The sequence below is a fragment of the Aspergillus bombycis genome (assembly GCF_001792695.1).
Source record: "Aspergillus bombycis strain NRRL26010 chromosome Unknown contig00008, whole genome shotgun sequence".
Lineage (NCBI taxonomy): Eukaryota > Fungi > Ascomycota > Eurotiomycetes > Eurotiales > Aspergillaceae > Aspergillus > Aspergillus bombycis.
Window position 1 is genome coordinate 1 of NW_019170010.1, and position 16652 is coordinate 16652.

Sequence of the window (16652 nt, forward strand, 5' to 3'; positions counted from 1 at the left end):
CCGCCATCTGGCTCCCCACACCACTCCACCCCACTTTCCCACTGCGCCGAGTACTGCGCTTCCCACGCGTACACATCAAGCGCTCCCTGCGCGACCAGGACGCCGAAGCCGTTCAGCTCCCACGCTTGCTGGGAAGCTGCCTTGGTAGAGCCTGATGGGTCAAGGGAACCGAGCTTCATGTGCTCGAGCCAGAAGCGCGCTTGTGTCTCCGAGTAAGGCGGCACGCTGGGGTGGGCCGTGCGCAGGCGCACGGTGGCCATCTCAAGCGTGCTGAGGGCTAATCGGGTGAGAGTCGCTAGTGGGAGGGAGGGCTGCCTGCGGCGCGTGCGCGCGACGCTGTAGGCCCAGCGGGGGAGTTTCGTGGCGTGTGCACCGCCGCCGGCGAGGGGTTGCTGGCACGGCTGCGCCAGCGGGGAGTCAGAGTCGGGCAGGTCTTGGAGGTCGGGCAGGCGGTAGAAGCGCGCCGTGGCGCGCTGGGTGAGGAAGGCGGCGGAGTAGTAGGAGCGCCATACGGAGGAGTGGAGGAGCGCGCGGTGCGTGGCGTAGAAGGCAGGGAAATCGGAGGGGGAAGGGAAGGCGCCGGTGAGTTGGGAGGAGGAGCGGTAGATGGCCGCTGCGAGCTGGGCGAGGTAGAATATATCCAGGGTGCTATGATGATCAGTCTTCGTAGTTCGCTGATATTGGGGATCGTAACTTACCGATTAAACCTCAACTCCCCCTCGCCAAACGACCACCCGCGCGCGTGCAGCTTCTCCACAACATCGAACACGCCATTGCCGCCCCACAGCCCTTCATCCATATAGATAAATGCTATCCGCAACACTCGATCGTGGCAGTCCACCGGCACCGCGCCGCCTTCGACGTCCGCGAGGAATTCTTCAGCGCTCATGGTGAGCCCTCTTTTGGTTTTATCTCAGCAAGCTCTGTCCTTCTGGATGAGACAGTCAGTCCGTATTTGGATTCGGCCAAAGTTATGCGACTGTTCGAAAGACACTAAGCAGATTAACCATATGCGGGTGTGTATATCAAGGACGTGATTGTCTTGGCATTTGTGGGCCCGTAAGAACTTCAGTTGACAAAGCTTAAATTCGATCTAGCGAAAGAAGTGGATAGGTCTACAGGCGTTCTGTATAGCTTCATAACTGTAGATTTGGACGTACTATCTAAGAGTAATAAAAACAGTTTATATCTGCCAAGAAGCATTTTTACAACCCAATTGTATACAGACTAGTCCTTATAAGTTCGGATTGTAAAAAACAGTCTGCCGATATACGACATCTTTTCGCCATGACGTTTGTATTGGTGTAGTGGAAGTCTTCTCTATTGTATTACGAAGAGCTTTCCCTAATACCCAAGAGAAAATATATAAGCACTGCATTCTATCAGATTATTATACTAGGAAGTCAGGTGAAGTTCTAGGTTAAATTAGGTGCTGGGTATTACCTACTAAGCTAATATTATTGACGCTTCCCATGAAATCATAGAGAATTAACCTTATTTATAAAGCCAGGTTTAGTATTTCTATACAGTGAGGACCGATATCGCCTTCCAAGCCACATACATACACGTAATCGTCAAAGCCATAGCGGCTGGGGAAATTTTATCAAGACAGAGATATGCGCCACTGGTATGCTGGTCCGCTTTATCAGGTAGTTCCAAACTAAGATCTTCTACCAAATCCTTCAGCCTGAAGAGGCAAGCATCAACTAGATGATTTGTATCGATGACGTAGTGCGCCCAAGCATCGCGAGAGCGGCACGTCGTCTTAATATAATTGATTTATCAGTATATTAAAGCCCTGTAAATAGATTTAATTAATTAACAAAATTGTATATTGGTATTGGTCAAGTTGGTAATATTTTATATTGCCCGGAACAGTTCCGACCACCGCTAAAACTCGCCCTGTAAACGACAAGTTGCCCCACAATCCAATCATCTATCTAATCGGATCGGAACGCTTTGTGCGGTCATTCCGAGTCACAATTTCTCTTTCCTTCCCGGCCCTCATTTAAGTCTATATATCCCCTCATCCACCGTGTCGCATTTTTCTTCCCTATAGTCCAACTTAATCGTTATCAGCGACCCTTCCTGTCCCCATTGGCTCCTCCGAGACCCCCGGTTGACTGCGAACAACTTCACCAACCACAGATGGACAGCGAACAGTTCAGAGCCGCTGCGCAAGCAACGGTAGATGACAGTCAGCACTGACTCCCCTTGGCCATTCATATATCTATACTAACTATATCACCAGTTATCAACTATTTTGACAGTGTCCCCGACCGGCGCGTCTGCCCCACCGTCGACCCAGGCTACCTCCGTCCCCTAATTCCCGAGCAACCCCCCGCAGAACCGGAAGAATGGTCGCAAATCCAAGCCGACGTCGACACCAAGATCAAACCGGGTCTGACGCACTGGCAACACCCTAACTTCATGGCCTTTTACCCCGCGACGGTGACCTACCCCAGTATCCTGGGTGAGATGTACTCGGCCGCGTTCAACGCCCCCGCATTCAACTGGCTGTGCTCCCCGGCCTGCACCGAGCTGGAAACAATCGTCCTGGACTGGGTGGCACAAGCATTGAACCTTCCCAAGTGCTTTATGAGCTCTTCGGAGAACCATGGTGGCGGTGTGCTCCAGGTTAGTGCCAGTGATACTATCGCCACCGTGATGGTGGCTGCTCGGGAACGGCGGGTCCGCGACCTGGCATTAGCCGAAGGCTTGAAGGAGGGAACGCTTGAGTACGAGGACCGGGTGATGGACCTCCGACCCAGATTGTTGCGATGGGAAGCAACCAGGCGCACAGTAGCACTGCAAAGGGTGCATTGATTGCAGGCACGCGGTATCGGAGTGCCACTCCCAAGCTGGAGAATAACATGGAGCTTACCGGAGAGGATGTGCGGGCTGTTCTTGAGCAATGCGACAAGGACAACCTGACACCATACTATATCACCCTGAGTATGGGAACGACGAGCACGTGTGCTGTGGATCGCATCTCTGAGATCACAGCCGTGCTCCGGGAGAAGCCTTCTTGGCAGCGGATCTGGGTGCACATCGATGCGGCATATGCTGGTTCGGCCCTGGTCACGGACGAGTTCCAGTATCTCGCCAAGGAGCTTGCCGAAGGTGTCGACAGTTTCAATTTCAACATGCATAAGTGGTTGCTGGTCAACTTTGATGCAAGGTAAGCGCTGTGGGGCACTGTCTTTGATATGTTGGTACTAACATTCACGGTAGCTGTCTCTTTATTCGCAACCGATTCGATCTCACCGATGCCTTGGACATCACCCCCGCGTACCTGCGCAACCCCTACTCCGAATCTGGCCAGGTGATTGACTACCGCAACTGGAGCATTTCTCTCGGCCGCCGATTCCGCGCGTTGAAGATCTGGTTCGTCATGCGTAGCTACGGCCTCAATGGACTCAAAGCACACGTCCGAAAAACCATCCGAGTAGGGGAGGAGTTTACAAGCCTGGTGCGCAGCCGGTCCGATATTTTTGAAATTATCACCACTCCCGCATTCGGCTTGACTGTTTTCCGCATCAAGGACACCAGAACACAAGCCAACGGGTCCGCAGTCAACGGAACTACGGTTGCAAAGCCGAATGAAAAGCATGACGCCCTCACGAAGGAAGTATACGAGCTTATCAACGCGCGCGGCGAGATCTTCATCACCTCTACTGTTGTCTCGGGTATTTATGCGATTCGCGTGATCTGCGCCAACGAAGCAGCGGAAGAGAAGTACCTCCGGCGGGCATTTGAGATTCTCGTTGAGACTACGGATGAGGTGCTGGGTCGGTCGAATTGAGCATGATTCATGATGCTTGATTGAACGATAAATGTGAAACGATCTTGATAAAGTAAACTACGATTTGTCTGTGCTAGATATTAGATGAACTATATACATATCCATCAATTGGATACACTCCGTTTATTTCCATTTTCATGGCTTCATGCTATCAAAACGATGTATGCACAACCCCGGTAGTTATTAGTAGGGCAGACCAATACATATGCCGTGTACCTCGGACACGTTCCGAGATCATCGGCGTATCTCCGTTATCCCCGCATCAGATATCATCATTTGCATATACGCACAGTATGCATCTGCAGACCCCCAATTAACCTTACACGTCGTCTCGTCACAAGCCATAAAAATGTCACCCTCAACCCCAAAGTAAGCCCCCAAATCCCAATGCTACATACCCACTAACAACACGCAGACACATCTTTGTAACAGGCGCGACAGGCTTCATCGGCGCCCATGTAGTCGACAACCTCCTGGCCCGCGGGTTAAGCGTCCGCGCAGCAACACGCTCCGTACAAAAAGGCGAGCAAATGAAAGCCGCAAGACCGCAACATGCCTCCCGACTCGAATTTGTCGAGATACAAGACTTCTCACAGATCGGAGTCTTCGACGAAATCATGGAGGGTATAGACGGTGTCATTCACGTCGCGAGTGTACGTCACATCCGCCATTCACCCTTCCAAGCCTGCTCCTTTCTTACTGGTCCCATAAGCCATTCACATACGACACCACAAACAACGAACAAGAACTCATCATCCCGGCCATAAACGGAGTGAAATCCATCCTCTCCGCCTCGGCGAAACAACCCAATGTGAAGCGCGTTGTCCTTACCTCATCGTTTGCGTCCGTAGTTGATATAGCGAGGACATACGACGGCGATTTCACCTACACCGGTTCCCATTGGAATCCCTTAACCTACGAAGAAGCGATCGACCCCGCCACCGACGCGGTAGTGGCGTACCGGGGATCGAAGAAGTTTGCCGAACTAGAAGCCTGGCAGTTCATCGAGCGGGAGAAGCCCTCATTTGATCTCGTTACGCTTTGCCCGCCCATGACCTTCGGTCCTGTCGTGCATCCTGTAAGCGGGGTAGCGGGGTTGAACGAGTCGAATGCGGTGCTGTGGAGTGTTGCTTCCGGAGCGGATCCGCTGCCTGCTGCCAGGGTTTCGGCGTGGATTGATGTGAGGGATTTGGCGGAGGCCCATGTGCAGGCTTTGCTGAGGAGTGAGGTTGGTGGGAAGCGGTTTGTTCCTGCTTCTGGGGAGCCGTTTTCGTATGAGTTGGCGGCGGATATTATTCGAGGGAGTTTTGAGTGGGCGAGGGATACGGTTACGGGGAATTATGAGAGTGGGGAAAAGCCTGTCCAGGGGTATAAATTGGATGGGGAGGCTGTGACGAGGGAGTTGGGGGTTAGTTTTAGGAGTTTTGAGGAGACAGTGGTGGATTTGGTGGGTCAGGTTAAGGAGACTCTTGCTTGAGGTTTGTTGTTGGAGACAGCGTCAACCCGAAAGGACACTTTATGAACCAGTAGCAGCAGGCTACCTACTATACACTTCCTATGGGTCATGCAACGATATGATGAGCAAAACGTGAGATTGTTAAAAAGTCATACGATATAACCATGAAAATAAAGCACTAAGTCAGTCAACATGATGAGTGGCAAGGAAGTATTCTAGGTAATCAGAAAGCAAAAAGGGAAAAGGAAAGAAGAAACGGCCCGAGCCGCCAATAGAGCGAGACTCCTCGCAGGTATAGTTAGGTTATTTCCTAGGCGAAAACAATCTTAATGTTCGAGTTAATTGAGGAATTCGTGGCCACTAGACCATCCAGGTGTTGGTCCATTGTACGGAGTAGGAAGTAAATCTTGGCATTCTATTTCAAGCCTGCTATCACACATATATATTCACTTCACATTTACATGGATGTACTCGTCATATTTAGGGTTGTTGTATGCCTGTTATTGATGGAATGCACACGATATCAAGGGGTGATGATGGGTCGATAATTGTGTACCGTTGTTTACATAGTTCATGGAACATATATATATTAGGGGTACAGACGGTTATGACCGACATTAAGTACAACACCCACTAACAAAGGCTGGATCACTAAAATACCAGATTGGAAACACCCAAAAATGATAATGTTCAAGAATTTCTGAAATGCTGGTAGTAGGCATCTAAAAGTCGGAGGCGTAGTGGTATTGAGTGCCGATTCCATCTTGTCCAGAACCGGACGTTTCACGAGGGCAACCAAGAGTTAACAGACACCTTTGGATGCAGATGTGTGCCAAATATATATCTATCATTGCTTGAAACTAGCACATACGACCACAGGGTGTGGAGAACAGGGCTTCCCGTCCGCTCAGCCGTACTTAAGCCACACGCCGGGAGGTTAGTAGTTGGGTGGGTGACCACCAGCGAATCCCTCCTGTTGTATGTTTTTACTTCTTTTTTTTGGTTAGAGTTCGTGCCCTTGACTATATCTTCACTCCTACGGAGTAGACCCTGAGCTCCCCCGTAGGACAGTATATGCCATAACCCCAATAATACCCATCAAACATTCCACACACCCAGTCTCACAAACCTGGTCTCGCCGGGTGGCCCACCATCTGCCCTTGTTTATTTACCCGGCTCATGCTAACTATGTCGGCCTCTTGGGGAAAGTAGGAGAGGAAAGAAAACAGGAATCATAGCCAAGGAGACACCGATCAGCAGCCTTCCGCGAATATTCATGAATATAGTCCTTCGACCAAACGTTGACCCTGTCCAAAGGTAAATCCTGCATGTTCGGGTGTGCCATTATTTTAGCCAACATCCAGAACTGAAGAGCAAATCTCATAAACCCAGTGCTAGCCAGCTGGTCGTTTGTATTACTGCTTAGCCAACCGTTCCAGAGGATCTCCCAGCGCCCAAGGGCGCGCTCCACAGGGGTGGCAACGTGAGCCATAATGCATGTTGTTTGAGCCGAAATGATGACAACGTGTAAACCTAGTGAGAGAACGCTATTAGTGACCTGTTCATAGGCTTGGTAAAAATGTAGTTCTAGAGCTGATGGAGTCCATGGTACCCAGAATCAGTATAAATAAATGGCGCACTGTTAGCCCTTGCAGCCTTTGGTCCCGTGGATCAAACTCCATATCATGCATCAGTATTTTAACAAGTGATATGAGAGAGGGTATTTGAGGATTTGGCAAACTGTCCAACAGCATTTTACAGCGATGGCTGGTATCAGCCATGAAAATGGGATCAGGACAAGATAGATCGCCTGTGACCGCTTGAATTGTGAGTCGAGGTGGAGCACGAAAGAATATAGTAAAGTGTGCATCGAATGCGAAGGCCATGAAAATGATCCTGTGCCAACCTCATTGCTAACGGGCGTCGATCTAGTAAGTGATGGGTAGAACGCTTCGCATTACCTTACTAGACATTCTTCCTTTATGAACTGTTGCCAATCAAAAGCGGTATTCTTGGAATTATGCAGTGTACTGTTTATGGCGCTGAATGCCGAGTGAAGCCGGAGCGCATTTATGAGATGCGGAAACCTGCAATCCCGAATACGGTGCTGGATTTCGGGATCATCGGTTGGTGCTCGCATTGATATTAGGATAATAGCAGCCTGGAGATCCTCGAGATTTGCCCGAACGCCACCAGAGCTGTGGTCCTTCTCTTGAGGATTGAAACTTTGGTCCTGGAATATGTAATATTCAATAACAGAGAGAAGCTCAGTGGGCAAAACGCCAAGTTGTGACCGTGCGACAGAACATCCGAAACAAAGATTGATAAAAGGAGAGTAATCGAAGCCGTGCACGGGTCGAAAGAAGGTTGATGCACAACTGGACAGCTGGGTTGTACGTGGCGAAAGAATTCACCGAGGGCCATTTGTAGATGTGATGCGGTGATCCATTTGCGTGCCTGAGTCAAAACGGACATTTTAGGCAGGGATATGCCAGCCAAGTACCCAGGAACTGATATAAAATCTTCGAGTTCATGTAAAACAGTGTTTACATGCTCTCGCAGCGGGTCTAATACTGTCTGCATAAATAAGGGTGGTTCATTCGATTCAGATACGCTACCGTAGCAGGTGATAGGCGCTCTAAATAGTTCACATCTTATTTCAGAAAAAGAGATATTAAGTGGTGACAAACAGCGGCTCTATGGTGGAATAGGTGGCTCTCTAGGAAGGTCAACACCGGAGTCAACATCGGCGGACAGCTGCTTCAAGTCTGAAAAAGAAGTGGTTGATTTACGGGAAATCTCATGGCGTCTCAGGTGGCTACTGCTCGAGTAGACCTTTCTGCATATTGAACACACGTACGGCATTATTGTGTGTACTCGGCAGGGTCCCGAGTCGATATGAAACCTATACTCAGATGCAGACGGTACAGGCCTTGGTTGCTCCAGGACCAAATTACAAGAGATTTCAAGATCGTGGCAACAATTCCTGGCACTCCGAAGGGTTCTGGATCCACCATGGAAAAAGCCCACTCGAGTCGCCGTGAAGACCCACATAGATCGGCAAAAGCCCACTCTATACATCCATCCACCATGTCCCGTGAACGACTCACGATCATGTTACAAGCGCTGAAATCATGTGGACAGCTCGTAGCTACCGAGTCTTCAGTAAGGGGACGTGTTCTTCACTCTGCGTCATGGAAATGGTAAGTCTCCACCCGGCACCCTGTGAAGCAATTTGTCCCATTCGCTGTTCCAGTAGGCTTTATGGGCCTGTGTATGCCCATGGCGAATCTCTGCAGATTGAACACCCGGCCTGTACTTCAGTTCCAAAAATATCCGTGTGCCCTAGCCAGAGGAGTTGTTTCGATACCAGAGTCAATCTCACCTTGACCAAAAGACCACGTAAAGAGGCCCAATTACCAAGTCAAGACGCCAACGCCGTGGAACATGGACTGTGAGGGATTACTTTTACTCGAGGCAGCATGTACCGATACTTAAACTAACGTGATGCTCTACATTCAATAGGACTTCCCTCGACGGTCTTGTTGCTCGGACTCGAAACGGGTCCTTCTGGCCCCTAAGCTTCGGATTAGCCTGCCGCGCCATTGAAATGATGCATCCTTCAATGCCTCGGTATGACCAAGATCGCCTTGGAATTATTTTTCGTGCATCTCCACGGCAGTCTGATGTCATGATAGTGGCTGGGACTGTCACTAATAAGACGGCACCTGCGCTGAGGCAGGTGTACGATCAATGCCCGAACCACGGCGGGTTATCAGTACGGGAAGCTGTGCAAATGGTGGTGGATACTACCATTACAGCTATAGTGTGGTTCGTGGCGTCGACCGGGTGGTGCCTGTTGATATCTATATTACAGGCTGCCCGGAGGCGTTGATGTACGGGACCGTCCAGCTACAGAAGAGAGTCTGGGCGACAAAGACTACCAGGATGTGGTCTCGTCAGTGATACTTGTGTGTGGTTGGAAAACGAGATGTACGAGGGTTACTCCATGACAAATATCTTAGTAGCTAAATGCCGAATGCAGAAAATTATAAAACCTGACAGTAGATAGAACGGACCCAATGATTCTCAGCATATGGTAAAATCATCGTGAGCTTCTCTCCAGTGATCTGCAAATCTAGGTTGATCGCATTGCCTTGAACGCCCGCATTTCTTGCCTCAACAAGGCTTCCATTGCAGTAGATGCCGTGCTCCCTGTCAAGTCTCTGTAAAATCCCGGGGCTATCATCGCTTGTCACACAAATCAACCCCAGGCCTTGATAGTATGTAAACAAAGGAGCAAGGTACTACAGCTTTGATTCTTCCCTGGCAGAACTACCACAGTGCATACTGTGACATAAAACTAACGAGGCCCAGATTTAATTGTCTCGTAGGGAACCTAGATAATTAGACATACTAACGAGGTAGGCATATATAACAATTAGCTCCTATTGCTTCTTTTCTTGGGTGGGGGGAATAACGTATACACTCACCCAGGGAGGATTGAGAATATAGGCTTGATCAGCCAGTTGTATTGCATTCGATTTTAACGCAAAAGCATGGAGATGGCTGAAGCGTAAGCTTTCTCCTTGAGCTCCCACCCCCTGCCCCCCTTTTTGGCGAGTTTGTCCCATCCATGGTCGCACCTTTCCATTCGCTTATGCACAACATATCGAGTGCTGTGCTTTTGGAGGTTTTGAGCAAGTCGTTCGGCCTCGGGTGCAAGGCTATCATATCCAGCGGAAATGATCAGCACATTAGTTGGAAATCGGTTCGGGTCTGCCAGAGCAGGCGACACACGAGGGTCTCGCGCATCCACTTTAGATTGAAGATAACATTGCTTGAATAGACGGATAGCAAACGGCGGTAGAGGCTTCCCTCCAGATTCAGGTGCAACTAGATTATCCGGATCCAGGAAGCACTCCACACTGGGATAGAACGAAATGACCGAACGGAAGGTACCCGGTGGAAACAAGGTGGACGAGGCCGCCAGAGCCAGGTTACCCCCGGCGCTAAACCCCGACATGGCGATGCGTTGCAGGTTGAATTTCTTCGGCTGAGTCCTCACCCAGTTTACGACGTCCTCAACGTCCTCCAGGGCCGCAGGAAATGGGTGCTCCGGAGCTAGTCGGTACTGGATATCTAGCACCGAATAACCGGTCTGTTGGCTGACTTGGCGACAAAAGTCATCATCGCTACCATGGGCTGGGATCACAAAACCGCTGCCATGAAAATTGATCAACACCGGGAGGGAAATATCTTTCCGGCGTGACTTGGGTTGGTAAACGTGGGCCTTGATAGTCCGGTCTACATCTCTTGAGGGTATGCGCCAGGTAGCATCGGGTCTGGAGATAATCTGCCCATAAAGCCTGGCGAGTGTTCTCAAACCAAATGCACCGCACTTGAGGAAGAGGTAAGCAGGGGCGGTCATGGTGATGATGATGATGATGATGATGATGATAATGATGATGATGAGACAGTTCGAAGGGCAAAGATTTCGTCGCGAAGTGAATCCAGGTCAATCACGCGTGCGGGAAATGATTGCTTACTAGGGGCAGACCTGCGGCCTGCCCCTGGTACCGGCTGGCCCGCATCTCTGACGAGCGGCTGCGTGTAAGGGGTGCAGCCAGGCCAGGGCCCTGCATTCCACAAGGCTACAAGGTCAGATCATTCTGGATCGTCGATCCAGAATGCCCTGGGGTCCCCTATACCTTAGTATACCGCCGTTACACTGCGCAATATTGTGTTCTATTTATTCGGTTTATTTTTAGTTGATCTTGTCGGCCAATCAGAACACACGAGGATAGACTACAGAAACGGAAAGCAGGAGCAACACGTGAAGAGACAGCAGGGACCCAAAGTCACGTGGCGTTTAAATATAACAACCAATCAGGAGTCGTTCGCGTGGCGTTTGCATTGGGTGACCAATCGGAACGCGACTTCGGGAAGAACGGGAACAAAGCCGAGTTAGAAGCAGCATAGAACAATAAAACAATAAAATAATAGCCGGTCGAGACTCGGGTATCACCCACAGGACATTATCGACAAACCTCTCTATTCTCAATCTGAGTATGTGACTTTGGATGTGGGGTTTCATACGGGATTTAAAATATTGAATACCTGACTGCGGAAACAAAATCCACTACAAAGACATACTATACTTATTTAGCTATAGACAATCTATAGATTTAGGAAGGCCTGGGGGACTTAGTAGCAGTCTGGGACCACGGGTGCCACAGGCCGTTGTGGTATGTATGCGTGGGGTGTTAACTACAATACGGCAACATGTTTCTCCTTTGAACTACGAACCCGTATAGCCTTTGCTGTCACAATCTAGTCCCGGTGGAGCTCCAGATCTCTGGGCAGAATCAACCAGCTGCCACCTGTTGCAACCCAGAGTGCCACTAAAACAGGCTGCAGGACTTGTACACCTTTCTGCGCGGCAATGATGCCCGTGAAGGCTGGGAAGATCGAACCTCCTACTTGTCCAAGCACGAAGACAAATGCTGTACGGGTCAGTGCCTATGCACGGTCAGGAAAGAGCGAGAGCGATGGCTTACCAAGCGCCGAGGAGCGTATCTCAGCTTTGATGATCTTTGTTCCGACCGAAATACCCTTCAACAAAATTTTCAGTGAGCGTTTAAGGAGCGTGGAAGCTGAGGGCAGCTTAAAGGAAACGTACCGCTGCAAAAATAGGACCAGAGAAGAACCCAAGCAAGCTCACAGCGACGGCCTCCGTGATAATATTTGGTACACTGATTTTTCATGAGTCGATAAGCATTGATGGGGCACAAGAGTGATGTACGAGGGAGAACCTACAGCCAAAAGAGCAACTGGAATCCCACACAGAGTATCGAGTATAAAAATACCATTCTTCGTTCCCCAAATCTATGCGTTGGCTCAGCCAGGACAAGGCGTCCCAGAAAAGCTCCACCGTAGAAGCCGGCGGGCACGTATCCCATTTTCGAGACATCCCCGTCACGGACATTAACGAGGAACTCGACCATCCACCCTGTTAGATTCAGTCAGTTTGACAGGAAGAGAGGATGTGTTTCATTAGAGTGAAGTCATACCCCCGGTTGTAATTGTAGCTCCAAGCAAGAAGAAAAAGAACAGACTGAGCAGCCAAACGGCGGGCGTGGCGAGCGTATCTTTCATCTCCTTCATCGCCGAATTTGTGGCACGTTGATCTGGCACGTAGGGCTCTGCTGTCTGGGATTGCCTCCGACGCATTCGATCGTGGAATGATACACCAACAAGTACAAGGTTTGCTACACCTATACCGAGTGGGAAGAGATAAAATAAATACCACTTCGAGTCCGTATTTGCTGACGCGACACCAGTGGCCACAAACGGGCCAACTAGACATCCACCCATGTACATAGCGTGAATGAAGCCCAGCAACCTATGCGCCCCATTCAGAGACGAAACAAAAGTGTTCGCATGGGTGTCATTATAAGCCTGACCAAGCTAGCCAGGAAAAATGTCACCACGAAAAGGCCAAAAGGGGGAAGCCACGCGCGCAAAACATGGCAAAGGACTTGAATTACGGCGCCTAGACCAAGTATCCAGCCCAGGTCGAGTTGGTTGGTCAGAAAGCTGTTAGTCAAAGCAGCGAGGAGCCAGCCGAAGAATGTTGTCCCGTATCTAGGCTGCGTGAATATGAGTAACCACGGGCTGGATGGTACCAACTTACAGCACAGCTATCATATTTGTACCGATACCATAGGTGCGGATAATGTAGGGAATGATAGAGCCCAAGCTTCCATCATTGATACCGGCAACAAAGAAAGACAGCCCGGCGCTGAGAACTTTAGCGTACCTCCATTTCACCTCCTCTGGTTTTGAGCTTTGGGTGGAAATATGTTCATTTGGTGTCTCTTGGGGTGGACTCCTTTCTTGCAGCTCCATGGTCTCGTTCTGTGATTTTATCTCCATGTGTAAATCTCTTGTGCCATGAGCTTCTGTTAGCTGGCTCATTTGATTTATCGGATGATAGTACAAATTGACTTAATAATTCTTGCACATACCCTCGAGGTCCGGTAGATATGGATAAAATCACAGCTGTGGAGCTTCTCTGCTTTATTCTACTAAGCAACTCAACAGTCCGCGCGCAGACGCCGACGTAGAGCGGCGATATTGGAAATTCCGAATAAATCTCCACAAACTCTTGGCACGAGGTTTAGCCGACATCCGCAGAAGGTTTGGGGAAGGGTCGATGAAAAAGAGTCCATTGATAAAACAGGCTCCCAGCCCGTAGGCTCTTTGTCATTGGAAAGCGCCGATGTCCGTGTTGAAAGCGAATAGGCAAGTGGCAAACCTAGCAGTAACTATACTGTAAAACTGCATTTCGTTAATTTCGGTTCCCCGAGCGGGTTCATGGCAGTCTTGGGGCGGATTTCATGGGTTTTCCGAGGCATTCTAAGCACTTTTTTTGGGCTATTCGTGTATTTTGTCGATTGGTAGAATCTAACTGACAGTAAATAGATGTGGAGATCTGGCGACATGAAGCTGAAATCAAGGATGCCCTTTGGTCAGCCGCAACAGGAATTGATAGTGGTTTATGTCTGCCGGATCACTTGCGAGCGCATCTGTTGAACTAGAAGATAGTGACGGAGCAGAGTATGAGCCTCGAGAAGTGGGCTACTTTGAATAATGTTCAAAGTATGCGGAAGGGTAACTTGTTCTCAATTAGTACCGTCAACCTGGTGATTTGTTCCATGTTAAATGAAAACTGTGAGGAGGGAAAAACGACGGAATTTGGAACGTGGAACTATTCTGAATGGTTTCGGAGCAGAGACTACGTAGGATTGGTGCAATGGAAGAATGCGAGGGTCTATTTAAGGCATCGTAGAAGTTACTTTGATGTGGTTGAGAGGAGCCTAAGCATCTGGAATGAACGGAGAGCTTCGCGTTAGGACGGGACCTTTTATTCTCGGAGCTTTACACCACCCTTTGTCATATACGGCAAGGTTGCTTTTCTAGACAGACTAAATGCCGGCCAGCAGTCCCTGTGCGCCGGGGAGTGCGCTATAGTAGATAGACCAAAGTACTAGGGAGGTTGAAGTGGATCTGTTATTTCTTTGACTTTGGTGGCCCCGGACCTTAAATCCTTGAAGTATAATTTATCTCCCGAGTGTCCCCGCATTTTCTTCGTATGTCTGTGGGGGCTATTAAGATTTAAAGTGTCACGAACTTAGGGCTCGAGTCTTGGTTCAGTAAGGCAATTTAGACCATTGCCTGATTTCACAGGCCACGCACCACCTTCCCGTAACTCTGTCAGTGGAGAAACTGGTGGAAGAGCTTGCAAGTGAAACGTTAATGTCGATAGTATATCCTATTTGACTGATATTTTAGCGCGGTGATAATGACACCAGCACCATGGATGCACAAGTCTGTGCGCGATAAGCTGTGGGCCAGCAATGCTTGCAAGGCTTGCTGTCCGACACTTAAAAAGGAAAGACAAAACTTAAATAACTTAAGCTTCATAGCATGATAGACATATTATGTGGAGACGGGCAGCCTTGTCCGTATTGGAGAACCGAATCTAGAGAAGGATATATACTAGGTCTTAGTGGCCGAGCTAAGCGGTTAATAACTTAGTATAGTAATTATAGTATTAGAGTATCAATCGTAGCTCGCTCGTGATTCCATCTGTTATAAACTCACTCCAGCTACGCGACTATAGGCAGTATTTGCCCATTGCTCACTCTTCTGGTATCGCTTTTCGAGCAATGTGTGCTGCCCCTGCGATTATGATGATCATGCCCTAATGGGTCAATGCTCATGCTGGTTGGAGCTTACTTAACACCTGTGGTCCTGTGGACAACAGCGTGCATTGAATTACAGCATATCATTTTTCACTCATGATTCGTTTCTAGACAATAAACGAATATAGTTATATCAGTAAATATCTTGTCTGTTGTTCCGATGCTTGGCGCGGTTTCGAAGCCTCGAATGTTCAACTCTAGCGAATTTAGGCTGTTGCTGGGCAAGGTTTGATTGGCTAAAATGCTTGTAATATGGCGAAGGTAATGAAACTATTTAAGTCTGGCCCAATAGGACTGCTTTGCTTATACCTAAAAACCACCAAAAATCGTATCTCCCCGAGATGAGTCCCCACCGTACCCACAACATAATTGAAGCGAGTTCCCCCCCCGACAAAAATCCTCAACGCCGAGATAATGATAGACGACAACATACATAAATCTCCCGTTATCACTGTCCGTCTTGTCAACCATCCCTGATCACATGTCGTCTTGAAAAGTGATTGTAGACGAGGTTCTGCCCCATGAGTAGAATAGAGTCTTGAGGCAGACCATTGGATCCGACCGATCATGATGTTCTCCACGTTCTTGTCGAAGGGTCTCTTCGTGGAATCGGTCCTCTTTGAACACGGTATACCCGTCCGTTCGACGTTCTCGTACAGGCCGAAGTTTTCATGGTGGTTGAGCGCTCAGTTAAACGGAGCGATAATTTCGGTCGTCCGGTGAGTTGATCGTCACTTGCTGGTCGGAAATATTCAGTTTCCGAAGGATGTTATTTTGCTTTCAAATGGCTCTGGGACATTTGTTAGTGGAGCGGTTTCAGAAGTCCGCCGATTCCCACTTACCGAATAGCTCCACAAAACCTAGCGGCCGTGCGCGTTGACGCCTATCTGGAGAGCAGTCCATTTCCTGTTCGCGGAGGATCGAAGAACGATTTCTGGAGTCAGGCCACAGGGAACTTCGGTGGGATAGGCCGGTGTGTACTGTAGGAAACAGCTCAGGACGTCCAGGGAGTACTGCTGGTAGGCGTAGGAGAGTGGCGTATTGCCGTCATGGTCTCGGATCGACCAATTAGCACCTCTCTTAAGGAGCAGCTCGACAACGGGGAGAGAGGATAGCTCGGCTGCGATGTGTAATGCGGCTTGGCCCCGGTTGTCGGCCGTTGATGGCTCGATCCCATAGTTTAGTAGTAGTTCGACGACCTTCACATCTTGGTGGAGTGCTGCTAGGTGGAGGGCTGTCCGACCATTGGCATCCTTGGCAGTAAGGATTGCTTTATTTCTGAGATATTCATTCTCAATTGTGGTTGCATCACCGATGGTGGCGGCATAGAGAAAAGCGTTGTTGACAGCCATGGCTAGAGACGGCGAATGAAAGAAAGGCAACGAGTTAAAATGGGATTTTAGCTGTAGGCGAGCTTGGAAGAGGCGAATATTTCAGTTTGCATTGATCCAGCAGGACATTCTTCCCTTTTTATTTCAACGAGGAACAAGGTTAAAGAGCTTGTGGCTAGCTGCAGTTACCACCTCGTACTCCTATTATGGGACCAGGGAGGGTATACCTTGAGTAGCCGACGCATACACCTGTCGCCTTTGACACCCCTACAGAAACGGACGAATTTCCC

At 49.2% G+C, this 16652-nt stretch overlaps 6 protein-coding genes across 6 annotated transcripts; 2 read left to right on the top strand and 4 right to left on the bottom strand.

Annotated features, from left to right (window-relative positions):
- Positions 1 to 2: 2 nt before the first annotated feature.
- Positions 3 to 889, bottom strand: ABOM_001615 (uncharacterized protein; the record flags this gene model as incomplete). Its single annotated transcript, XM_022528745.1, has 2 exons — positions 3 to 648; positions 699 to 889. Coding segments are annotated over 2 exons (837 nt in total), but the record flags the coding sequence as incomplete, so codon positions are not given.
- Positions 890 to 2148: 1259 nt separating this feature from the next.
- Positions 2149 to 3805, top strand: ABOM_001616 (putative aromatic-L-amino-acid decarboxylase; the record flags this gene model as incomplete). The annotated part of the gene is made up of 4 exons (XM_022528746.1): positions 2149 to 2197; positions 2252 to 2738; positions 2804 to 3181; positions 3235 to 3805. The coding sequence occupies 4 exons, from the start codon at positions 2149 to 2151 to the stop codon at positions 3803 to 3805; spliced, it is 1485 nt and encodes a 494-aa protein (XP_022393231.1).
- Positions 3806 to 4154: 349 nt separating this feature from the next.
- ABOM_001617 (SDR family oxidoreductase) lies at positions 4155 to 5282 on the top strand (the record flags this gene model as incomplete). Its single annotated transcript, XM_022528747.1, has 3 exons — positions 4155 to 4174; positions 4221 to 4458; positions 4518 to 5282. The coding sequence occupies 3 exons, from the start codon at positions 4155 to 4157 to the stop codon at positions 5280 to 5282; spliced, it is 1023 nt and encodes a 340-aa protein (XP_022393230.1).
- A 4525-nt stretch (positions 5283 to 9807) lies between these two features.
- On the bottom strand, positions 9808 to 10692 carry ABOM_001618 (uncharacterized protein; the record flags this gene model as incomplete). Its single annotated transcript, XM_022528748.1, has 1 exon — positions 9808 to 10692. One exon carries the CDS (start codon positions 10690 to 10692, stop codon positions 9808 to 9810), a length of 885 nt encoding a protein of 294 aa, XP_022393320.1.
- A 902-nt stretch (positions 10693 to 11594) lies between these two features.
- On the bottom strand, positions 11595 to 13241 carry ABOM_001619 (uncharacterized protein; the record flags this gene model as incomplete). Its single annotated transcript, XM_022528749.1, has 7 exons — positions 11595 to 11767; positions 11822 to 11876; positions 11944 to 12016; positions 12081 to 12273; positions 12335 to 12731; positions 12812 to 12908; positions 12958 to 13241. The coding sequence occupies 7 exons, from the start codon at positions 13239 to 13241 to the stop codon at positions 11595 to 11597; spliced, it is 1272 nt and encodes a 423-aa protein (XP_022393319.1).
- A 2650-nt stretch (positions 13242 to 15891) lies between these two features.
- Positions 15892 to 16383, bottom strand: ABOM_001620 (ankyrin repeat domain-containing protein; the record flags this gene model as incomplete). Its single annotated transcript, XM_022528750.1, has 1 exon — positions 15892 to 16383. The coding sequence occupies one exon, from the start codon at positions 16381 to 16383 to the stop codon at positions 15892 to 15894; it is 492 nt and encodes a 163-aa protein (XP_022393200.1).
- Between the last annotated feature and the right edge of the window lie 269 nt (positions 16384 to 16652).